Consider the following 25,314-nt stretch of genomic DNA (forward strand, 5'->3'; position numbering starts at 1 on the left):
ATAAAGTCAAAATATTTGAGAAGAAATTTGATGAGGAAAAATAAAAACTAAAAATTATATTGGTCGCACAAAAATATGAAATATTTTTTAAATATATATAATTAATTTGATGTATTTTAAAGAATATTTTTCTTTATCTGTCTCACACACTTTTATTTTTATTTTTTTGCAAAATACATCCTGCACTCCATTACCAGCATAATTCTACCAATTATTAGCCATAAATCTTATTTATTTCATCTTCAACTGTAGTTCAAGATTTCCCAAGAAAATACTCAACCATTCATGTTAAAATATATGGACTGATATGGTCAGACAATGCCCTCTATTGCCCAAATAAAGAACTGCAAGTCATTCTTTCCTGTAATTACCCATACTGAACACAAGATGGCAGTACATTTCTTTAGTTCAGGTTCGCTTACAAGCCAATGACAAGACGAAGAACACGCAATGACACAAGTCATGTGACAGAGAAAGGAAGTAATGTGAGTAAATAAACATTGGTTTTTTTTCATATTTTCGGCAGCAAGAATGGTTCCGAATATTACTAATTAACAGTTGTATAAGTTATAAAGCAAACTTATGTCATTCGTGATTCTCTACAGCTACGTAAATGATGTTTAATGCTATCGCTGTTGAATAGCATGTACAGTATACACAGTTAGCATACAATAGCATTTATGCCATTAATATACATTACTAAGTACACGTTTTTGGCTGTTTTGTGGCTGGTAAATGGCGTAAAATGCAGACATGTAGGCCAAACTGTTACATTTTTGTATAAAATTCATACCAAAAGTGAGTAATGACGTGACTTAAAGCATATGCTAAAGAAGATGGTAACAACGATTGGAATTATATATAAAGTACATTCATAATACACTTACAAACATTTATATTTGTTTCTCAAGATGATAGTGTTTAATGTAGAATATGTGCTTTCTGTTTTAAAAACACTGCCTGGCTGCTTGTTGTGAACTAATCTGTTTTTTTGTTTTTTTTTTAATAATAGTGAAATAATAGTTAACATATTCAACATGGAGCCCGTTGGAGTATCCATGGCACTCGGCCTCCTCTTCCTGGCTCTTCTGTACTGGTCAGTATGGTCATGATGTTCTGGATTAGCTTGACTAATGTTTATAGTTGGCAATATGTACGATAACAATTATTATGATATGTTTATTATACTTTATAACTGGTGAGTCGGGACCCAAGAGTGGGTGGCGGGTCCGTTCTGTGTGGGTCAAATCAAAAATGACTCTGCAACAGACTTATTATTTTTTGTGGAATACAATTTAAATAATCTAATGTCCTCATTTCCTTGACAATTGTATACTTAAAAGTATAATAAAAATACAAATAAACATTCATTAATTCATTATATGCTGGAGCCTATCCCAGCCGGCATGGGGTGGGAGGCGGGGTACGCCCTGAACCGGTCACCAGCCAATCACAGGGCACGTAAATATATAAACATAAATATAAAATAATAAATAAATAAAGTGGATCAATTACAAATAAAAACATAAAAATAATCCAAATAAATTACAATTAAAAGTGACTTTAATAAAAGTGCAAAAAAACTACAGGAATAAAAACGGCGTGTAAAATAAAAAAATAAAAATAATTAAAATGTGAGTGTAAAAAAATAAAATAAAAATGACTTAATAAAAGCATAGAAATAATGAAACGAAAAATGGATTATTCATTCATTTTCGACCGCTTTTTCCACACAAGGGTCGTGGGGGGTGCTGGAGCCTATCCCAGCTGGCATGGGGTGGGAGGCGGGGTACGCCCTGAACTAGTCACCAGCCAATCACGGGGCACGTAAATAAATAAATAAACAGCTGAAGGCATAAATGAATAAATAAATTTACAAAAAAAAAAAAATTACAAATAAAAATAATGCAAATAAATTACAATTAAAAGTGACTTAAATAAAAGTGTAAAAAACTACAGGAATAAAATAAAAATAATTAAAATGTGAGTGTAAAAAAATAAAATAAAAATGACTTAAATAAAAGCATAGAAATAATGAAATGAAAAACGTAAATAAATAAACAGCTGAAGGCATAAATAAATAAATGTACAAATAAAATTACAAATAAAAATAATGCAAATAAATTACAATTAAAAGTGACTTAAATAAAAGTGTAAAAAATGGCATGTAAAATGTAAAAGAAAAAAAAATTAAAATGTGAGCGTAAAAAATAAAATAAAAAATGACTTAAATAAAAGCACAGAAATAATGAAATGAAAAATGGGTTAAGTGTAAGAAAAACACTACAAATAAAAATAAATAAATGTCCAAGAAAATAAAATAAAAATTATGTGAAAATAGAATAGAATAGAATATAATATAATATAAAATAGAAAATAAAAATGTGGAAAAAGACAAAAATGTAAATAAAATAAAATGACTTAAAAAGGTAAAAAAAAAAAAAAACTATAAAAAATGGCTTAAATAAATAAAAGGTAGAGCACCCCTGCTCTATAAGTACTCATTAGCACCCCCTCTGTATGCTTCCTGTCACTGCAGGTATTCCGTTTACCCGTTTTCAGTCCTTGCTCGATGTGGAATCAAACATCCGAGGACAGTTCCTTTTTTCGGAAACCTATTCCTGTTTCGGGAGGTGAGTTTGAGATTTCCTTTATAGCCGACTGATTATAAACACGCATCTGTCCTGTTTACAGAAATCATGGTGTGATATTTCTGTTCTATGTTGCCTTTTAGGGCTTTTTTCATCCTTTGTCTGAGCTCATAAAAACATACGGTAGAGTTTGCGGGTAGGTACACATACTCTTCATCGACATCATGTGACATGCGGCGACATTATCAACATGTTTTTTTTGTGTTTTTAGATACTATTTGGGTCGGAGAGCAGTGGTAGTGGTGGCGGATCCTGACATTCTTAGACAAGTCATGGTGAAGGAGTTCAGCGGTTTCCCGAACAGAGGGGTGAGTATTAGTTTTGATGAATACCAAGTTATGACTTCATTTTCCAATACTGCATGGGTGTACGTTGTGTAAGTTCTGTACGTGTTTATTTGTAATTAAATGCAGAAGATTCGCTTTGCCAGCAAACCCATGAGCGATTGTCTGCTCATGTTGAGGAATGAACAGTGGAAGAGAGTTCGCAGCATCCTGACCCCGTCCTTCAGTGCTGCCAAAATGAAGGAGGTGAGAACTGTTTTGAAAGGGGGTCTCCTGCGGTATGTATGCGTTTTTTTTTCTTTTTTAAACACGATGCTGATATTTTGTACAGCAACATATATTGATAAATATTTCAAGAATAATGTTTAATTATTAGTACAAACGTGAGTTTTTTTTCTGTATTTTTCAAATATTTAATTATTAAATTTAATTAATTATTAAAATTAAATTATTAAATAATCTTGGTAAATTTTGTTCTGGTAATATTACGACTTTATCCTCATAATATTTTGACTTCATTCTATAATATTATTAGAACCGTTTCACAACTTAATTTTCCAAAACTGAATTTCATTCTGTTTTGTTTGTTTCTCATAATATTCCTACTTTAAAAAATATATCAAAAAATTCAAACTTTTTCCTCAGTCAATATTTTGACTTTATTAAATATTTTCCAAAAACTATTTTTTATTGTTTTTTACTCATTATATTCCATCTTTAAAAAAATCTCATAAAATTGCAACTTTTTGTCAATATTCTCATATTATAACCGTTTAACAACTTAATTTTCCAAAACGGAATTTCATTTTGTTTCATAATATTCTGACTTCAAAAAAAAAAAAATATATATATATATCAGAAAATTGCAACTTTTTCCTTTGTCAATATTTTGACTTTATTATATATTTTCCAAAAACTAATTTTTAATTTTTGTTTTTTACTCATTATATTCCATTGTTTAAAAAAATCTCATAAAATTGCAACTTTTTGTCAATATTCTCATATTATTATAACCGTTTCACAACTTAATTTTCCAAAACTGAATTTCATTTTGTTGTTTCTCATAATATTGCGACTTAAAAAAAAATATATCAGAAAATTGCAACTTTTTCCGTTAATATTTTGACTTTATTATATATTTTCCAAAAACTAATTTTATTTTTTACTCATTATATTCCATCTTTTTTTTTATCTCATAAAATTGCAACTTTTTGTCAATATTCTCATATTATTGTTTTTTAGTCATTATTTTTATTGTTTTTTACTCATTATATTCCATCTTTTTAAAAAATCTCATAAAATTGCAACTTTTTGCAATATTTTGACTTTATTATATATTTTCCAAAAACTAATTTTATTTTTTACTCATTATATTCCATCTTTTTTTTTAAAAAATCTCATAAAATTGCAACTTTTTGTCAATATTCTCATATTATTATTGTTTTTTAGTCATTATTTTTATTGTTTTTTACTCATTATATTCCATCTTTAAAAAAAATCTCATAAAATTGCAACTTTTTGTCAATATTTTGACTTTATTATATATTTTCCAAAAACGAATTTTATTTTTTACTCATTATATTCCATCTTTTTAAAAAAATCTCATAAAATTGCAACTTTTTGTCAATATTCTCATATTATTGTTTTTTAGTCATTATTTTTATTGTTTTTTTACTCATTATATTCTATCTTTAAAAAAAATCTTAAAATAAAATTTTTGTCAATATTTTGACTATTCTCAAAATTATTTTTGTGATTTTTCCCAACTATTTAAACTTTTTAAAAAAATTTGACTTTAATATTTTGACATTACAATGTCATTTTCCAAAATTCCACTTTATTTGTTGTTTTGTTTCCCATTATATTGCATCTCAAAAAAAGTATCAAAAATGATCTTTCCCCAGTTTGACTTGTTAAATTTTATTGTGAGAATGTGAAAATATTAATATAATACCATGATCATTGTTGTGACAAGTGGCGTATGTTCCAGTAGATGGTTCCTCTCATCCAAACGGCCACGACCGCCCTGATCAACAACTTAGATGTCCATGCGGGATCAGGGGAGGCCTTTGACATCCACAGGTGAAATGACTTCTCAAAACCCAATAAATCATAAGCAACTCACCCCCTTTTATTTCTCTCTTTTCCTCTGTCAGGTGCTTCGGCTGCTTCACGATGGACGTAATCGGCAGCGTGGCGTTTGCGATGCAGGTGGACTCTCAGAAGAACCCAGACGACCCGTTTGTCCGCCACGCTCAGATGTTCTTCTCCTTTTCGTTCTTCAGGCCCATCATGATGTTTTTTAGTAAGTCCAGCCTTCTTTATCAGGTAATTATCCCCATTCAAGTCGGGACAGGTCGACATTTTGACTCACGGGCCACTTATAATAATAATAATAATAATAACTAATAATAATAAACTAATAATATGGCTGTTTTTGGCATCAAACGGAGCGACATACCTGCTCACGGTGAAACAAAACGAAACAAAACACCTATAATGTTATTCCCAAATGCCCGCAAGGCATGCTGGGTAGTCCAGCTGCAACGACAATATAAGCAATAAAATATTGGATATCAAACATATGTTAGCGCCTCTGACAACCTCAACGTATTTTTCAATAATCAATCATATTTTATACGTAGCTGACAGGAAGTAATATCTAAAGCTAGGTAAACGCACATCTGCAAGTTTAAATATTACATGTGGAGCACCCCAGGGGTCAATACTGTGACCAATGTTTTTTTTTTATAGTAAGTCCAGCCTGTTTATCAGGTAATTATCCCCATTCAAGTCGGGACAGGTCGACATTTTGAATCGCGGGCAACTTTGAGTGAAACAATTTGGCAGTTTTTCGGCATCAAACGGAGCGACATACTTGCTCACGGTGCAACAAAACGAAAACACAACACAAATCAACGCCTATAATGTTTATTCCCAAATGCCCGCAAGGCATGCTGGGTAGTCCAGCTGCAATTACAATATGACAATATGTCATATGTTTGATATCCAATATAAAATATTGGATACCTCCTCTGACAACCTCAACAAATTTTTCAATAATCAATCATATTTTATATATTTTATCTATAGATGAGTATTTATAGATACAATCAATCATGACATCCCAACGACTACATTAGAAACATAACATAACTACTTAGCTGACAGGAAGTAATATCTAAAGCTAGGAAAACGCACATTTGCAAGTTTAAATATTACATGTGGAGTACCCCAGGGGTCAATACTGTGACCAATGACATTTGCAAATTTACGAAAGACTTAAAAGCTGGTATTATTTGCGATTTTTTGTTCCGGAGGGAGCACAGAATAAATCATTAGAAAAAGGTCAGAGTAGAAATTGTCATATTATATAAAAAAATGCTTTAATAATAATAGTTTGTTCTTGAACTTAAATAAAACTAAAATCATGATGTTTGGTAGCAGTAGAAAAGGACACGTACCAGCAAATAAAACGGTGCAGACATTGAAAGGGTGAGGGGAAATACGTTTGATGATATCACTATACCACTATACCATTAACAATCACTACCCAGCATGCCTTGCGGCAGTAATGTGTTTTTTTTTATTATTTTTTTTTTATTCGAAATCGAATATACTGATCAAATACATGCAACGTAAATGTTTACTGAGCACAGAATAAATCATTAGAAAAGGTCACAGTAGAAATTGTCATATTATATAAAAAAAATGCTTTAATAATAATAGTTTGTTCTTGAACTTAAATAAAACTAAAATCATGATGTTTGGTAGCAGTAGAAAAGGACACGTACCAGCAAATAAAACGGTGCAGACATTGAAAGGGTGAGGGGAAATATGTTTGATGATATCACTATACCATTAACAATCACTACCCAGCATGCCTTGCGGCAGGAATATGTGTTTTTTTTATTCGAAATTGAATATACTGATCAAATACATGCAACGTAAATGTTTACTGAGCACAGAATAAATCATTAGAAAAGGTCAGAGTAGAAATTGTCATATTATATAAAAAAATGCTTTAATAATAATAGTTTGTTCTTGAACTTAAATAAAACTAAAATCATGATGTTTGGTAGCAGTAGAAAAGGACACGTACCAACAAATAAAACGGTGCAGACATTGAAAGGGTGAGGGGAAATATGTTTGAGGATATCACTATACCACTATACCATTAAGAATCACTACCCAGCATGCCTTGCGGCAGGAATATGTGTTTTTTTTGTTTTTTTTTATTCGAAATTGAATATACTGATCAAATACATGCAGCGTAAATGTTTAATGTAAAATGTACTGCTTAATTAATTTATGGCGCCGCCCGTGTATGAGGTTCTACAATTAAAATGCCAATCATTCCGCGAATTTGTTTTCACAGTTGCTTTCCCGCACATCATGGCTCCGCTGGTGGGACTCATCCCGAATAAACGGCGCAACCAAATGAACAATTTCTTCATCAAGAGCATTAAGGGGATCATCAGACAGAGGCAGGCGCAACCTCCCGAGCAGGTACTCTCCCAAGCATCGGCCTCCATGTTTTCCAGCTTCAAATTCCTCCTGACCAAATCCCAACGCAGAGACGTCGAGATTTCCTTCAGCTGATGTTGGACTCTTGGGAGAACTCCGACACGGCGAGCCACCGGCAGCCGGATTCGGCCACTCGGCGTTCATCCAAAAAGCTCATGACAGAAGATGAGATTATAGGGCAAGCTTTCGTCTTCCTGTTAGCGGGCTACGAAACCAGCAGCAACACGCTCGCCTTCACGTGCTACCTCCTGGCGCTCCATTCGGAATGTCAGCAGCGAGTCCAGGAGGAGGTGGATGACTTCTTTCACAGACATGTAAGTCTGTTGCTTTATGGTTTCTTTTGGTATGGTTAAAAAAAAAAATAAAATAAAAAAATCATCTCATCTTTCCTTGTAGGAGTCACCTGACTACATGAACGTCCAGGAGCTGAAGTATTTAGATATGGTCGTGAGTGAAGCATTGCGCCTCTATCCTCCTGCATTCAGGTAAAATGGAGGAACATTTACATTCTCAATACGTGTCCAAACCCTTGTTTTTGTTTTGTGATATATATATATATATACTCAAAGGTTTGCACGAGACATTGAGGAGGACTGCGTTGTCAACGGCGTTTTCTTCCCGAAAGGAGCTTCATTGGAGATCCCCACTGGCTTCCTTCACTCCGACCCGGAGCACTGGTCCGAGCCTGAGAAATTCATCCCTGAGAGGTTTGCAGCTTGTTTTTGGGCAGAAAATCTGCCTTTTTAGTCAAAAGTATGCATATTGAAGTACATATTTTATGCCTAAATCAAGCATTGAAAGGGTTACATGAACTAAAAAAAAAATGTACATACATACAATGTTCCCTCGTTTATTGCAAAGGATAGATTCCAAAAAATTGACAATTCTGGTTCTTTTGGACCGTGTGGAGCAATTCAGGATATGTTTTCAATGCAAACAGTAGTTTCTGGATTCAGCTGGAACAGCTTTCAACATAGTGAGACAAAAAAATAAAAATAATTAAAATGTGAGTGTAAAAAAATAAAATAAAATAAAGACTTAAATAAAAGCATAGAAATAATGAAATGAAAAATTGGTTAAGTGTAAGAAAATACTAGAAATAAAAATAAATAACAATGTCATATAAAAATGTCCAATAAAATAAAAATTATGTGAATAAGTATGAAAAAAGACAAAAATGTAAATAAAATAAAATGACTTAAAAAAAATAGAAATACATAAGTATGAAAAATGGCTTAAATAAATAAAAGGTAGAGCACCCCTGCTCTATAAGTACTCATTAGCACCCCCTCTGTATGCTTCCTGTCACTGCAGGTATTCCGTTTACCCCTATTCAGTCCTTGCTCGATGTGGAATCAAACATCTAAAGTTCCTTTTTTCGGAAACCTATTCCTGTTTCGGGAGGCCATTCATGCTTCCAATATTAACATCTTTGTGTGCTAAATCACACTTCAAAGTCAACATAGTGAGACAAAGTGACAGGAACCGACCAAAACAATAGTGGAGAACCTACCTTAATGGCACTTCCGCTTCCCCAATGAATATTGTGTGCTGCAGTCAAATGCATCCAAGCGGAAACGACAATAACGCTGAAGTAGTGTTCCGGCCATCCCGTAGCTCCCGCCACTAAACAGGCATTAACACTTTCTCACATTTCTCTCTTGTTTAAACACTCAAAAAAAAATCCAAACCTTTTGTTTGAATTTTAATGATCAACCAATAAATCATAAAGGGACTCACGTGTATTTAAATCCTCTGACGATTCCTGTTCATCCCTGCGAAGTTCCGGTGTTACTGTAGCACTCCTCAAACCCAAGATGGATTTTCTGTAACGGCAACCTACGGCCGTGTAACTTCAACATTCGTTCAGCATGTCCAATATTTTTTTGTGTGATAGTTAGCATCCTCCTCTGCCTTTTGTGCGCAGAACGTTTTGTTGGGGAGAAACTTGCAAACAAACCTAGCTAGCAGCAAAACTACAAGACACATAGCGGGGCGGCCCTAAGATTGATTGACATTAGTGTACAGCCAATCAGGACGCAGAAGACAATTACTGGCGAAAGCCACAACTTCCCACAATACAACTCTTCTTAAAGGGCCGGTGTCAGCTTTACCAGGTAAAAAAAACCCAACAAAAACACTAAAATGACCTTAAAAAAAATCTAAAAAGGCGACCGTAATGAAGCGAGGGAACACTGTACAGGTGATAGAAACTCAGAATAAACTTTTTAGTCACTTTTTTGGTTCCCTGTATCTGAACCTATTTGAATTGCTGTTGAACACCCCTGATATGGAGGATGTCTAGTCTTGTGTGATAGCCATTTAACACCGAGTGCAGGAGATAAACGTCACGCATCTCCCCTACAGATTCACTCCTGAGGCAAAAGCAAGTCGACATCCATTTGTGTATCTGCCCTTTGGGGCCGGGCCACGCAACTGTGTGGGAATGAGGCTCGCCCAGCTGGAGATCAAGATGGCTCTGGTTCGTCTTTTCCACCAGTTCACTCTCCTGACGTGCTCCGAAACAAAGGTGGGTAGTGCCCTTGCTGCGCCTCTTTGCATCCTCGTAGGGCTAAGTTTGATACGGATGCTGTATGGTATCATGTACCCAGAAAAAATTATTACGTTTGATTAATGTTCATGTTAAAGGTTAAATAACTGTTAATAGTTAACCTCCCTATCGGTGTGGAAGTGGTAAGTTCTTGGCGATTTAAGTTGAAAGGAAATAACTTGAAGGCTACCGTTTAGGTCGCTAGCGCTCTAGTTTGCGAGTTAGCATGTGTCTCAAGACGCTGCAGTTGCGCAATATGTTGTAAATAAATAAAAGTATAAATGTGACTATAGTCGTGTTTTGTCATGTCTACAGGGCTCTAATAATGCTTTGTTCATTTTAATATGAAAAAAATAATTTGTCTACCCACCAACTATATGTGGTTTCTTAAGTTTTTATTATTATTATTATATTTATTTATTACTGATTGATTGATTTTCTTTATTCTTTATTTATTTTTCATCTTATTTTGTGCAGAAAAATAAAAATTAAGATATTTGACAACAGTGAAATGTTTTATCTGAGGTTTTATTGTAGAAAATCGAAACCAGAGCAAAGTTTATTAATTTTTCTGTTTTTAATAAATGCGTTTTTTTTTTTGGGAAAACCTGATGCGGCCCAGACCCTAGCTCCAGTGGCCCCCCAAATAAATTGAGTTTGAGACCCCTGTCGTCGGGCTTATGTCAATATTCCCAAAGCTTTTTTTTTTTTTCTACAGGTTCCGCTTGAGTTGAAGTCGGCGAGCACGCTCGGACCTAAAAATGGCATTTTTGTCAAGATCACAAGACGAGACAAGAGTGAAATCTTGAGTCCAGTCGCTGATTCCAACCGAGAATAATGAAGCACTCCTGGACATCACGTTGAAGTAGGTTCCATTACAGTGAAGAAAATAAGTATTTGAACACCCTGCTATTTTGCTATTTCTCCCACTTAGAAATCATGGAGGGGTCTGAAATTTTCATCGTAGATGCATGTCCACTGTGAGAGAGATAAACTAAAAAGAAAAATCCAGAAATCACAATGCATGATTTTTTAACAATTTATTTGTGTGATACAGCTGCAAATAAGTATTTGAACACCTGAGAAAATGAATGTTAATATTTGGTACAGTAGCCTTTGTTTGCTATTACAGAGGTCAAACGTTTCCTGTAGTTTTTCACCAGGTTTGCACACACTGCAGGAGGGATCTTGGCCCACTCCTCCACACAGATCTTCTCTAGATCAGTCAGGTTTCTGGGCTGTCGCTGAGAAACACGGAGTTTGAGCTCCCTCCAAAGATTTTCGATTGGGTTCAGGTCTGGAGACTGGCTGGGCCATGCTAGAACCTTGATATGCTTCTTACGGAGCCACTCCTTGGTTTTCCTGGCTGTGTGCTTCGGGTCGTTGTCGTGTTGGAAGACCCAGCCACGACCCATCTTCAATGCTCTGACAGAGGGAAGGAGGTTGTTCCCCAAAATCTCACAATACACGGCCCCAGTCATCCTCTCTTTAATGCAGTGCACTCGTCCTGTCCCATGTGCAGAAAAACACCCCCAAAGCATGATGCTACCACCCCCATGCTTCACAGTAGGGATGGTGTTCTTCGGATTGTACTCTTCATTCTTCTTCCTCCAAACACGCTTATTGGAATTATGACCAAAAAGTTCTATTTTGGTCTCATCTGACCATAAAACTTTCTCCCATGACTCCTCTGTATCATCCAAATGGTCATATGCAAACTTAAGACGGGCCTTGACATGTGCTGGTTTAAGCAGGGGAACCTTTCGTGCCATGCATGATTTCACATCATGACGTCTTAGTGTATTACCTACAGTAACCTTGGAAACGGTGGTCCCAGCTCTTTTCAGGTCATTGACCAAGTCCTGTCGTGTAGTTCTGGGCTGATTCCTCACCTTTCTTAGAATCATTGAGACCCCACGAGGTGATATCTTGCATGGGGCTCCACTCCGATTGAGATTGACCGTCATGTTTAGCTTCTTCCATTTTCTAATGATAGCTCCAACAGTGGACCTTTTTTCACCAAGCTGCTTGGTAATTGCTCCGTAGCCCTTTCCAGCCTTGTGGAGGTGTACAATTTTGTCTCTGGTGTCTTTGGACAGCTCTTTGGTCTTCGCCATGTTACAAGTTAAAGTCTTACTGATTGTATGGGGTGGACAGGTGTCTTTATGCAGCTAACGACCTCAAACAGGTGCATCTGATTCAGGATGATACATGGAGTGCAGGTGGACTTCTAATGGGCAGACTAACAGGTCTTTCAGGGTCAGAATTCTAGATGATACACAGGTGTTCAAATACTTATTTGCAGCTGTATCACACAAATAAATTGTTAAAAAATCATGCATTGTGATTTCTGGATTTTTCTTTTTAGTTTATCTCTCTCACAGTGGACATGCACCTATGATGAAAATTTCAGACCCCTCCATGATTTCTAAGTGGGAGAAATAGCAAAATAGCAGGGTGTTCAAATACTTATTTTCTTCACTGTATATATATATACATATATATATATATCGCTGTAGAGCAGGGAATCGTGTATATCCTAAAGCTGCATTGGAAATGACTCCTAATTAACACACTAAAAATGTGATTAATGTGATGAGAGATTAAACTGTTAGATTAAAAAAATCATTTTTGATTTGATTTAATTTGAATTTTACTCTATTCTACTCTAATTTTACTACTAATAAGTCGCCAGACCGCAACATACTGGACTTAAAATTGCATTCTTTGTAGAATAATGACAAAATATGTTGTTAGTGTTTATTATAACACCTGGTTAATGTAGTATTATGACAAAATATTACATCATTGTGAACAGGTTGTTGACAATAATAATACAATATGATTACAGTACAGGAAAAACAAGAAAATGGAAGTACTTTTAATTCTTATTATTTAACTATTATTGTTGACGCCACATTGCTCAGTGCTAACCAGTTAGCGTCTCCAATTCAAGGAAGGACAGTACCACTTCCACACAGAATGGGAGGACTTGTCGGACATGCCAGTTTTTAATGTGTCTTTCCATTTGGGCACTTGGTGCCATCTTGCTACCAAGAAAAAAAAACATCCTACAGTAACATTTAAGTGCTACTATTTACAGTATTTAGTATTTAAGTGTGCGTTTTTTTACTGCTTTCTTCAGATGACACCCCCGTATAATAAAGTATAAACCTATGAAGTTCTAACTTAAAATACCAAAACCCCCTCCCCCTTGCTGGAGAACATGTTCTCCTACCCCGAGTAGTGAATAATGTACTCGGGATACATTTGAAGTTTTTCAAAGACTACAAAGATCTTCGGGTCGTTTATGTTATCGACACAGCTATCATAAAGGGCTGTGCTAGTTCCTTTAGGCGGGGGTCGCACATAGCTGCTGTGTCCCTGTGTGTAGTCCCCGACCAGGACCAGAGCCACAAACATACTCTTGTTCAGACCATCTCTGGCGGTGGCGTACTTGTGTGAGTACTTGGCCTCTTTGGCGAAGTAGCTTCCTGTCAAAACAAACGGTACAAGTCAGTAATACCTTTGAATGGTACCCGGAGAAAACCCACGTATTCACGGGGAGAACATGCAAACTCCCCCATGGAATCGAACCCAGGTCTCCTAGCTGTGACGTCTACATGCTAACCACTCGATTACCGTGCAGCTCGTAAATAGTTCAAAAACATGTATTCCTCCCCCTTCTGTTATAATTTGCATGCTATCCTCATTAAAATATGAAAACCTATAAATGTTTGGGCGGTTTCAGTTAAAGCAGACACTGTTTTTTCAATTTTTTTCCGTTTTTTTATAGACGTAAACAACTGTTGAAGTGTTTGAGGTGTCACTTAAACAAAAAATATGGACGTCAGGTGTTTCAACTGAAACCACCCATGTTCTACTGACGATTTATAAAGACCCAAAAAGGCTAGAAACAAACTCTTCTTTTTTCTGATGAAAGAAGAGAGTCTAAAATTTCTTTACGGTACAAGTCAGTAATACATTTGAATGGTACCCGGAGAAAACCCACGCATTCACGGGGAGAACATGCAAACTCCCCCTGGAATCGAACCCAGGTCTCCTAGCTGTGAGGTCTACATGCTAACCACTTGATTACTGTGCAGACCACTCCTAAATAGTTCAAAAACATGTATTCCTCCCCCTTCTGTTATAATTTGCATGCTATCCTCATTAAAATATGAAATCCTATAAATGTTTGGGCGGTTTCAGTTAGAGCAGACACTGTTTTTTCATCTGTGTGATTTGATTTTGTTTTTTATAGACGTAAACAACTGTTTGAGGTGTCACTTAAACAAAAAATATGGACGTCAGGTGTTTCAACATACACATTGCACATACGTACCCTTGCCAAAGGCGGTGCCGTGAATGCCACTCATCCTCCAGTCAAAGTTCTGCTCACAGATGGCTTCAACCAGGGTCTCATTTGTCCCGTGGAACAAGTACTGTTCATTGACGGGTTTGCCGCCATTCCTCTTCTTCATCTGCTCTTTCTGCCTGAGCGCCAAAAGAGAATCATCACTCATCAGATGTCGGATTCCTTATTCATACATATAATATTTTTATATAGTTACAGCCTGTTTATAACCTTATGAGCTCTCTAGACAAATATAACACCCCTATAGTCACCTTTTCACTCCTAGCTTGGTGTGGAATACAACGTATCAGCACGTGTTTGGATGCTAAACGACTTCTGATTAAATTCCAGTAAGTGAGCCAAGACACTAAAGTATATCTGTTAACGCATGCGCGGGGAGAACATGCAAACTCCACCCGGGATTGAACCCAAGTCCCCTAGCTGTGAGGTCTACATGCTAACCACTCGAACACTGTGCAGCTCGTAAAATAGTTCAAAAACATGTACCCCCCCCCCTTTTCTGTCATTGTTTGCATGCTATCCTCATTAAAATATGAAACCCTATAAATGTTTGGGCGGTTTCAGTTAGAGCAGACACTGTTTTTTCACAACATGCTAGGTTAATTAGCGACTCCAAATTGTCCATAGGTATGAATGTGAGTGTGAATGGTTGTTTGTCTATATGTGCCCTGTGATTGGCTGGCCACCAGTCCAGGGTGGACCCCGCCTCTTGCCCGAAGACAGCTGGGATAGGCTCCAGCACCCCCACGACCCTCGTGAAATGAATGAATGAATGAATGAATAAATAAAACAGTAAAAAAAATATATTTGAAAGTGTAAAAAACATGAATAATATGAGTATTAAAAATGAAAAAAAAAGACACAAAATTTATGAAATTTATATAACAAAACGAAAATGAACTAAAAAGACTTGCATAAAGGCAAAATACGTTAAGTGTAAAAAATAAAAACACATACACATATTACAAATAATAATTACTTGAAAGGATAAAAAAAATAATACAAATAAAATTTACAATTATGACAAATAAAACAAAAAAAATTATAAAAAAGTGCACAATAAAATAAATACATATTTAGAGTGTAAAAAAATTAATACATATAAATAACAACAGAATTAAATCAATATGTAAAATTACTGAAATAAAATAAAAAATAAAAACCCCTGCAAATCAGGAAGAATAATTTCTTAAAAGTCTATGAAATGAAACTAAAATTACCTATTCTAATTACATATTTTGAATTATTTTTTTTATATATAGTATGCCATCTATCTAAATGTTGTGTGACCTACGGGTTTTTGTTCTCTTATTAAGAAAATTAAGAAAAGGTCTGTTCATGATCAAGCTCTACCATGTGGGACTTACCACTGAAAGGTCGTCCACAAAGATGGATTCTGAATCCTCTTGATGTTCTTGATGGTAATCTTTGGCATTGTTGCCTTGAACAAACTTTCAATCTTGTGATACTCGGCATTCACGAGGAGAGGCACCAGCTTCCAGAGTGGAGAAGAAGACAGAGGTTATTCAACGTTAGCCATGCGATTGGTCCAACCAAAATCTCAGCGTTAAACAGACACCTTGTATCCAATGTCAGGCAAGGCGTTTTTGTCCCAGTATTCGGGGAAGTCGGCTTTGAGGGAACTGGATCTGTGTGACGATGCAGTAACAAAGTCATTATAAAACAAAAATTGCCTTAGAAGAAGCAACATTTGCATGACGTCTTGCTATAAAACAGACAACAATAGCTCCAAAATGGCCGCTGACTGTGTCTGAAGCTGGAGCCTATTACAGCTGTCTTTGCGCGAGAGGCGGTGTACACCCTGGACTGGTGGCCAAACAACCATTCACACTCACATTCATACCTATGGACAATTTGGAGTCCCCAATTAACCTAGCATGTTTTTTTTGGAATGTGGGAGGAAACCGGAGTCCTCACAGAAAACCCACGCATACACGGGGAGAACATGCAAACTCCACCTGGGATTGAACCCATGTCTCCCTAGCTGTGAGGTCCACACGCTAACCACTCGTAAATACTTCAAAAACCTGTATTCCTATAAATGTTTGGGTGGTTTCAGTTAAAGCAGACACTGTTTTTTTCATCTGTGTGATTTGATTTTGTTTTTGTTTTTGAGGTGTCACTTAAACGAAAAATATGGACGTCAGGTGTTTCAACTGAAACCACCCATGTTCTACTGACGATTTATAAAGACCCAAAAAGGCTAGAAACAAACTCTTTTTTTAGTCTAAAATTTCCTTACGGTCCAAGTCAGTAATACATTTGAATGGTACCCGGAGAAAACCCACGCATTCACGTGGGAGAACATGCAAACTCCCCCTGGAATTGAACCCATGTCTCCTAGCTGTGAGGTCTACATGCTAACCACTCCACCACTGTGCAGCTCGTAAATAGTTCACAAACATGTATTCCTCCCCCTTCTGTTATAATTTGCATGCGATCCTCATTAAAATATGAAATCCTATAAATGTTTGGGCGGTTTCAGTTAAAGCAGACACTGTTTTTTCAATTTTGTTTTTGTTTTTTTATAGACGTAAACAACTGTTGAAGTGTTTGAGGTGTCACTTAAACAAAAAATATGGACGTCAGGTGTTTCAACTGAAACCACCCATGTTCTACTGATGATTTATAAAGACCCAAAAAGGCTAGAAACAAACTCTTTTTTTTTCTGATGAAAGAAGAGAGTCTAAAATTTCTTTACGGTCCAAGTCAGTAATACATTTGAATGGTACTCGGAGAAAACCCACGCATTCACAAACTCCCCCTGGAATTGAACCCATGTCTCCTAGCTGTGAGGTCTACATGCTAACCACTCCACCACTGTGCAGCTCGTAAATAGTTCAAAAACATGTATTCCTCCCCCTTCTGTTATAATTTGCATGCGATCCTCATTAAAATATGAAATCCTATAAATGTTTGGGCGGTTTCAGTTAAAGCAGACACTGTTTTTTCATCCGTGTGATTGTGACAAAGATCAGATCACATTTGATTGTAAAAGAAGAGAGTCTAAAATGTCTTTACATAGTAGTCTGAATGTTTATGTAGTCTAGGGGTCTTGAAAATTCACTAAAAATGACCCCAAACGCTCTTCACTGAAAATGGCTGGCAGTCAATGAGCTTGGGTTTTGACTGTTGACCCCTGGGAGGAATAAGAGCATCTTTAATGTGTAGTACCTCCGCCGCTTGACCTCCACATCGTGCGCCGACACAAAGCGAGGCCTCCTCCTGACCTCCCGCTTGGTCAAATATTTGACATTTTGCTGAAACATCCTCTGGGATCCTGCTTCATAGCCGCTGAAGTGCATTACATACTGTTGGTCGCCGGCAGAGAAAGAAACCGGTGTGGTTTGGTCGGCGGTGTAAATTTTCTCCAGAGTTTCCGAAGTCCAGGAAGCCGACTGGTTGACATCGCTCTGAGGAGAGACACAAAAACCACAATGACGGAACGATGTTCAACCGGGGATCGTTGAATAGCGCAATAGCGCCAGTCACGAGTGATGGGCTTTTCACGGGCATACAAAGTCCAAATAACAAGATAAAGTCAAAATTACAAGATAGAAAGTCGAAATAACAAGATAGAAAGTCCAAATAACGAGATACAAAGTCCAAATAACAAGATACAAAGTTCAAATAACGAGATAAAAATTCCAATTAACAAGATAGAAATTCAAAATAACAAGATAGTAAAAATTACGAGATAGAAAGTCGAAAAAACTAGATAGAAAGTCAAAATAACGAGATAAAAAGTCAAAATAACAAGATAAAGTAAAAATTACGAGATAGAAAGTTGAAAAAATGAGAGAAAGTCAAAATAACGAGATAAAAAGTCGAAATAACAAGATAAAGTCGAAATAATGAGATACAAAGTCAAAATAACGACATACAAAGTCAAAATAACGACATACAAAGTCAAAATAACGAGATACAAAGTCAAAATAACGAGATACAAAGTCAAAATAACAAGATACAAGTCAAAATAACGAGATACAAAGTCGAAATAACAAGATACAAGTCAAAATAACGAGATACAAAGTCGAAATAACAAGATACAAAGTCAAAATAACGAGATACAAAGTCAAAATAACGAGATACAAAGTCAAAATAACGAGATACAAAGTCAAAATAACGAGATACAAAGTCGAAATAACGAGATACAAAGTCGAAATAACGAGATACAAAGTCGAAATAACGAGATACAAAGTCGAAATAACGAGATACAAAGTCGAAATAACAAGATACAAAGTCGAAATAACAAGATACAAGTCGAAATAACAAGATACAAAGTCGAAATAATGAGATACAAAGTCGAAATAACAAGATACAAAGTCGAAATAACAAGATAAAAAGTCCAAATAACGAGATACAAAGTCCAAATAACAAGATACAAAAGTTCAAATAAGGAGATAAAAATTCCAAATAACAAGATACAAAGTCGAAATAACGAGATACAAGTCAAAATAATGAGATAAAAAGTCGAAATAACGAGATAAAAAGTCAAAATAATGAGATAAAAGTCGAAATAACGAGATACAAAGTGAAAATAACGAGATACAAAGTCGAAATAACAAGATACAAAGTCGAAATAACAAGATACAAAGTCGAAATAACGAGATACAAAGTCAAAATAACGAGATACAAAGTCAAAATAACGAGATAAAAAGTCGAAATAACGAGATACAAAGTCAAAATAACGAGATACAAAGTCGAAATAACGAGATAAAAAGTCAAAATAATGAGATAAAAGTCGAAATAACGAGATACAAAGTGAAAATAACGAGATACAAAGTCGAAATAACGAGATACAAAGTCGAAATAACGAGATACAAAGTCAAAATAACGAGATACAAAGTCAAAATAACGAGATATAAAGTCAAAATAACGAGATAAAAAGTCGAAATAACGAGATACAAAGTCAAAATAACGAGATACAAAGTCGAAAATAACGAGATACAAAGTGGAAATAACGAGATACAAAGTGGAAATAACGAGATACAAAGTGGAAATAACGAGATACAAAGTGGAAATAACGAGATACAAAGTGGAAATAACGAGATACAAAGTGAAAATAACGAGATACAAAGTCGAAATAACAAGATACAAAGTCGAAATAACAAGATACAAAGTCGAAATAACGAGATACAAAGTCAAAATAACGAGATACAAAGTCAAAATAACGAGATAAAAAGTCGAAATAACGAGATACAAAGTCAAAATAACGAGATACAAAGTCGAAATAACGAGATAAAAAGTCAAAATAATGAGATAAAAGTCGAAATAACGAGATACAAAGTGAAAATAACGAGATACAAAGTCGAAATAACGAGATACAAAGTCGAAATAACGAGATACAAAGTCAAAATAACGAGATACAAAGTCAAAATAACGAGATATAAAGTCAAAATAACGAGATAAAAAGTCGAAATAACGAGATACAAAGTCAAAATAACGAGATACAAAGTCGAAAATAACGAGATACAAAGTGGAAATAACGAGATACAAAGTGGAAATAACGAGATACAAAGTGGAAATAACGAGATACAAAGTGGAAATAACGAGATACAAAGTGGAAATAACGAGATACAAAGTGGAAATAACGAGATAGACTAACCTGGCCAAACTCTTTCCATGTCCCATTGTCATCCTTCCAGTACCACACCCATTGTGTTGTCAGAATGAAGTGGGGGGGCTTCAGGACGGAGGAGGCGGTGGACAGGCGACGCAATTGAGATTCTTGGTATGTCATCCTCATGAAGTCCACTACGTAGCTGAAAGTGAAAATGACATTTTGATTACACGTACTATTTATTCAAAGACTGTCTCTTGTTCGAATCCACACAAGTACGGTAAAGATGTGTCTAAAAGGGGACGGTACATATGTACCAAGTGTACATATGCGGGTACACTACCTGGGTTTTTTTGGCCGAAATAAGGACCTAAGTGTTTCTAGCCCGTCCACGCAGCTTGACTCCTGTGCTGGGTCACAGTAGGCCTTCTCAATCTCCTCCATCTTGCTCAAATCTTTCCAGGTCACACCGTCACCGTCTAAAACCTGCCATCGATACGGCAAGCGCCAGTGGACATAGATACACTTCTCTGATGGATTAGAAAACACAAATGACCAGTAGAAAATTAATAAATGAATAAATAAAACTGTAAAAAAAATTTTTTTTGAAAGTGTAAAAAAATATGTCCGGCAACTAGGAGACCAGGGTTCAATTCCACTCTGTGTGGAGTTTGCATGTTCTCCCCGTGCATGCGTGGGTTTTCTCCGGGTATACTCCGGTTAATTACATGCTAGGTTAATTAGCCACTCCAAATTGTCCATAGGTATGAATGTGAGTGTGAATGGTTGTTTGTCTATATGTGCCCTGTGATTGGCTGGCCACCAGTCCAGGGTGACATGAGTATTAAAAATGAAAATAAATGAAAAAAAGACATTTATATAACAAAACAAAAATGAACTAAAAAGACCTGTAAAAAAATTTTTTTTGAAAGTGTAAAAAAATATGGCCGGCAACTAGGAGACCAGGGTTCAATTCCACTCTGTGTGGAGTTTGCATGTTCTCCCCTGCATGCGTGGGTTTTCTCCAGGTATACTCCGGTTTCCAAATTCCACATTCCAAAAAAACATGCTAGGTTAATTAGCGACTCCAAATTGTCCATTGGTATGAATGTGAGTGTGAATGGTTGTTTGTCTATACGTGCCCTGTGATTGGCTGGCCACCAGTCCAGGGTGACATGAGTATTAAAAATGAAAATAAATGTGGCCCGCAGGACACTACTTTGAGGCCCCCCGCCTTGATATGAAAGTTTAATGTTAGTGCGGCCCGTGCAAGTTTGATATGGATGCTGTATGGCAGGGGTCTCAAACACGCGGCCCGCGGTCCAAATGTGCCCCGCAGGACACTACTTTGAGGCCCCCGCCTTGATATGAAAGTTTAATGTTAGTGCGGCCCGCGCAAGTTTGATATGGATGCTGTATGGCAGGGGTCTCAAACACACGGCCCGCGGGCCAAATGTGGCCCGCAGGACACTACTTTGAGGCCCCCGCCTTGATATGAAAGTTTAATGTTAGTGCGGCCCGCGCAAGTTTGATATAGATGCTGTATGGCAGGGGTCTCAAACACGCGGCCCGCGGGCCAAATGTGGCCCGCAGGACACTAGTTTGAGGCCCCTGCCTTGATATGAAAGTTTAATGTTAGTGCGGCCCGCGCAAGTTTGATATGGATGCTGTATGGCAGGGGTCTCAAACATGCGGCCCGCGGGCCAAATGTGGCCCGCAGGACACTACTTTGAGGCCCCCCGCCTTGATATGAAAGTTTAATGTTAGTGCGGGCCGCGCAAGTTTGATATGGATGCTGTATGGTAGTGGTCTCAAACACGCGGCCCGCGGGCCAAATGTGGCCCGCAGGACACTAGTTTGAGGCCCCTGCCTTGATATGAAAGTTTAATGTTAGTGCGGCCCGCGCAAGTTTGATATGGATGCTGTATGGCAGGGGTCTCAAACATGCGGCCCGCGGGCCAAATGTGGCCCGCAGGACACTACTTTGAGGCCCCCCGCCTTGATATGAAAGTTTAATGTTAGTGCGGGCCGCGCAAGTTTGATATGGATGCTGTATGGTATCATGTACCCAGAAAAAATTATTACGTTTGATTAATGTTCATGTTAAAGGTTAAATAACTGTTAATAGTTATCCTCCCTATCCGTGTGGAAGTGGTAAGTTTTTTTTTTTTGGAAAACCTGATGCGGCCCAGTCTCGCCCAGACCCTATCTCCAGTGGCCCCCAAGTAAATAGAGTTTGAGACCCCCTGATCTAAATGTTGTATGGCCTACATGTTTTTGTTCTTACCGCCAAAGCTGCAATGTGAGGAGATGGAGAAGAGGCAGATGTCCTTGCTGTTGGTTTCACCGGCAGGTTTAGCTGCTTTAGCTGCACCCACTGAGGGAGTTTGTCTGCTGCTTGAAAGGTGCCGGGCGGGTCCTCCCACGGCCCCTTGACCATTACAGACAAAACGTGCGTAAGAAAACAAATACGATGACCACATGATCACCACTTCAGATTACCTACCCGAAGAAGCAGCAGATGGGCTCCGTTGATCAAAGATGATCCATTTATTTTTGTAGACTTTCGGAAGTCGGTCGATGATCTCCTGACTCAATTTTTCAAAACTCTTGTGCGACCTCGCATCCAGATTGTGGCTTCTGTGACAGGAAGAGTCCGGTTTGCAGACTCCCGAGGTGAAACGGAGACTGCAAATGTGAAGGTTGGTGCATTTTGAAGCAAACTTGCACGAACCCTGCTGGCCCTCGCCCATGTTGTAGTACGAGCATATCTACAGGAAGGAAAGACAGCGAATATCAGAATCGGTGCATCCTCTCAGGTTCCCTAAGTGGTTCCCACAAAGACACCTCGTTTCCTTGCAACACCTACCTCGGGGAGAAGGTAAGGATCGTTCTGCAGTAAGAGCTGGAAGAGCTGTTTCTCTGTCAGGTGTCGGAGGTGAAATGTATCCAACAGTGCTGTATTGTATGGCCAAGTCAATGAATGGGGATTTTTACACCTGAACCTGGAAAACCACATCCATGCAGCATCCTCAGTAAAAACCAATGTCAACAATGGAAAGTAATAATATCTCGTCCAAATAACGAGATAGAAAGTTGAAATAACAAGATAAAAAGTCCAAATAACAAGATAGAAAGTCAAAATAACGAGATAGAAAGTTGAAATAACAAGATACAAAGTCGAAATAACGAGATAAAATGTCAAAATAATGAGACTAAAAGTTGAAATAACAAGACACAGTCGAAATAACAAGATAGATCGTCCAAATACCAAGATAAAAAGTCAAAACTACGAGATAGAAAGTCGAAATAACAAGATAAAAAATCGAAATAACGAGATACAAAGTCGAAATAACAAGATAAAAAATTTAAATAACGAGATACAAAGTCCAAATAATGAGATACAAAGTCGAAATAACGAGATACAAAGTCAAAATAACGATATAGAAAGTCAAAATACTGAGATAGAAAGTCAAAATAACAAGATAGAAAGTCGAAATAATGAGACAGAAAGTCAAAATAACGAGATAGAAAGTCGAAATAATGAGATAGAAAGTTGAAATAACAAGATTAAAAGTCGAAATAACGAGATAAAGTCAAAATAACAAGATAGATCGTCCAAATAACAAGATAAAAAGACAAAATTACAAGATAGAAAGTTGAAAAAATGAGAGAAAGTTGAAAAAACGAGATAGAAAGTCGAAATAACGAGATACAACGTCGAAATAACAAGATAAAAAATTGAAATAACGAGATACAAAGTCCAAATAATGAGATACAAAGTCGAAATAACAAGATACAAAGTCGAAATAACGATATAGAAAGTCGAAATAACGATATAGAAAGTCGAAATAACGAGATAGAAAGTCGAAATAACGAGATAGAAAGTCAAAATAACGAGATAAAATATCAAAATAACAAGACAAAAGTTAAAATAACAAGACAGTCGAAATAACGAGATAAAGTCAAAATAACAAGATAGATCGTCCAAATAAGATAAAAAGACAAAATTACAAGATAGAAAGTCGAAAAAACGAGATAGAAAGTCAAAATAACGAGATACAAAGTCTGAAATAACAAGATATAAAGTCAAAATTACAAGATAGAAAGTCGAATAAACGAGATAGAAAGTCGAAATAATGAGATACAAAGTCTGAAATAACAAGATATAAAGTCAAAATTACAAGATAGAAAGTCGAAAAAACGAGATAGAAAGTCGAAAAAACGAGATATAAAGTTGAAATAACGAGATACAAAGTCGAAATAACAAGATATAAAGTCAATATTACAAGATAGAAAGTCGAAATAACGAGATACAAGGTCGAAATAACGAGATAGAAAGTCTGAAATAACAAGATATAAAGTCAAAATTACAAGATAGAAAGTCGAAAAAACGAGATAGAAAGTCGAAAAAACGAGATATAAAGTCGAAATAACGAGATACAAAGTCGAAATAACAAGATATAAAGTCGAAATAACGAGATACAAAGTCGAAATAACGAGATACAAAGTCGAAATAACGAGATAGAAAGTCGAAATAACGAGATACAAAGTCGAAATAACGAGATAGAAAGTCAAAATAACGAGATTAAAAAGTCAAAATAACGAGATACTATATAACCGGATAGGATGTTTCTCTCTGCACTACATGGATTGCATCAGTTTTTTTGTTGTTCAGTGTTGGTGACAAAAAAAAAAAAAACGAAACAAGCTAACCAAGCTAACCGATTATTTTAATAAGTCACAAATATAATAACTCCCTTCCACGATATGTTACATAGATGAAGTACGGTATTGACTATTTATGTTCATGCACTTAAAAACAGCGCGTGACGTCGCTGTTGTAAAAATTTCCAACAGGGGGAAGTGACAAGTCTCGCGCATGCGCAGAACTCAATGTCCCCTTAATAATGCTTCCCTGGGTAGTCAGTTGCTATTTAATAATAATCATTAAAAAAAAAACATTAAAATACAAATGCAACATGCGGCCTTCACTTACCCAAACGCGCAAGTCCCCAAAACATAAAACTTGCACAAGTGCAAACTTTGGCATGATGTGCAATCGGAAGGATTCTTTTGGCAAATCCGCAGGGCAGTTTTAGCCACAATGACGCTGTCCTGGCTGAGAATTTGACCCTCGCGGATAGCAAGCACACCCGGAAGTACCACTATTTTCTCGTTTTCCAAAAATATTTGCCGAAGGATCGAGTACTCCACACGAAACCTCTGTTCCAACTTCTCACTCAGCGTCTTGAAGTCTAAACTGCCCTGGTTGTCGCACAGGGTCTGGATGATGAAGTCAGACACGCTGGAACTCATCTTCCACTTATTTCTCTCCT

The 25,314-nt window shown here is 36.5% G+C and overlaps 3 protein-coding genes and 1 long non-coding RNA gene across 8 annotated transcripts in view; 2 read left to right on the forward strand and 2 right to left on the reverse strand.

The window, feature by feature from the left end:
- Positions 1 to 435: 435 nt before the first annotated feature.
- Positions 436 to 24,817, forward strand: tbxas1 (thromboxane A synthase 1 (platelet)). Of its 4 annotated transcripts, none has more exons than XM_078791126.1 (15): positions 436 to 485; positions 1,013 to 1,096; positions 2,540 to 2,633; positions 2,735 to 2,787; positions 2,863 to 2,959; positions 3,065 to 3,181; positions 4,929 to 5,017; positions 5,092 to 5,240; positions 7,314 to 7,444; positions 7,513 to 7,776; positions 7,859 to 7,947; positions 8,032 to 8,169; positions 9,830 to 9,992; positions 10,732 to 10,878; positions 22,271 to 24,817. In XM_078791126.1, exons 2-14 carry the CDS (start codon positions 1,038 to 1,040, stop codon positions 10,849 to 10,851), a joined length of 1,563 nt encoding a protein of 520 aa, XP_078647252.1. In that variant the 5' UTR covers positions 436 to 485; positions 1,013 to 1,037; the 3' UTR covers positions 10,852 to 10,878; positions 22,271 to 24,817. The 4 variants fall into 4 exon arrangements, with proteins under 4 accessions (XP_078647252.1, XP_078647253.1, XP_057943561.2 ...); XM_078791127.1 differs by having other exon boundaries at positions 22,381 to 24,817; XM_058087578.2 differs by lacking the exon at positions 22,271 to 24,817 and adding an exon at positions 13,810 to 17,894.
- LOC144898595 (uncharacterized) lies at positions 8,293 to 10,885 on the reverse strand. Its single transcript, XR_013627475.1, has 2 exons — positions 9,203 to 10,885; positions 8,293 to 9,088 (listed from the first exon to the last, which is right to left on the reverse strand). It is a non-coding gene; the product is annotated as an uncharacterized LOC144898595 (long non-coding RNA).
- On the reverse strand, positions 13,008 to 25,312 carry parp12a (poly (ADP-ribose) polymerase family, member 12a). Its single transcript, XM_078791125.1, has 11 exons — positions 24,975 to 25,312; positions 22,845 to 22,980; positions 22,482 to 22,746; positions 22,263 to 22,406; positions 20,319 to 20,505; positions 20,021 to 20,177; positions 17,587 to 17,825; positions 15,971 to 16,040; positions 15,759 to 15,886; positions 14,359 to 14,510; positions 13,008 to 13,507 (listed from the first exon to the last, which is right to left on the reverse strand). Exons 1-11 carry the CDS (start codon positions 25,292 to 25,294, stop codon positions 13,248 to 13,250), a joined length of 2,058 nt encoding a protein of 685 aa, XP_078647251.1. The 5' UTR covers positions 25,295 to 25,312; the 3' UTR covers positions 13,008 to 13,247.
- cfap263 (cilia and flagella associated protein 263) overlaps positions 22,529 to 25,314 on the forward strand; it is a 29,538-nt gene continuing 26,752 nt past the window's right edge. The window contains exon 1 of one of the 2 annotated variants that reach the window (XM_058087587.2): positions 22,529 to 22,677. The gene's annotated coding sequence lies outside the window, so the exon portion shown is untranslated. Of the gene's footprint in view, positions 22,678 to 22,715; positions 22,857 to 25,314 lie in introns of those variants that run through there. The other variant, XM_078791129.1, reaches the window with a different exon arrangement.

The sequence above is a fragment of the Doryrhamphus excisus genome, linkage group LG6 (assembly GCF_037039965.1).
Source record: "Doryrhamphus excisus strain RoL-2023G ecotype Guam linkage group LG6, RoL_Dexc_Guam_v1.1, whole genome shotgun sequence".
NCBI classification, from domain to species: Eukaryota; Metazoa; Chordata; class Actinopteri; order Syngnathiformes; family Syngnathidae; genus Doryrhamphus; species Doryrhamphus excisus.

Coding starts and splice junctions, on each gene's coding strand:
- parp12a (XM_078791125.1), bottom strand. CDS start 25,294: ATGAGTTCCAGCGTGTCTGACTTCATCATCCAGACCCTGTGCGACAAC. Junction 17,826..20,020: donor CATGGAAAGAGTTTGGCCAG/GTTAGTCTATCT, acceptor GTCTCTCCTCAG/AGCGATGTCAACCAGTCGGC. Junction 14,511..15,758: donor TTGTGGACGACCTTTCAGTG/GTAAGTCCCACA, acceptor TTTGGCGCTCAG/GCAGAAAGAGCAGATGAAGA.
- tbxas1 (XM_078791126.1), top strand. CDS start 1,038: ATGGAGCCCGTTGGAGTATCCATGGCACTCGGCCTCCTCTTCCTGGCT. Junction 8,170..9,829: donor GAGAAATTCATCCCTGAGAG/GTTTGCAGCTTG, acceptor TCTCCCCTACAG/ATTCACTCCTGAGGCAAAAG. Junction 9,993..10,731: donor TGACGTGCTCCGAAACAAAG/GTGGGTAGTGCC, acceptor TTTTTTCTACAG/GTTCCGCTTGAGTTGAAGTC.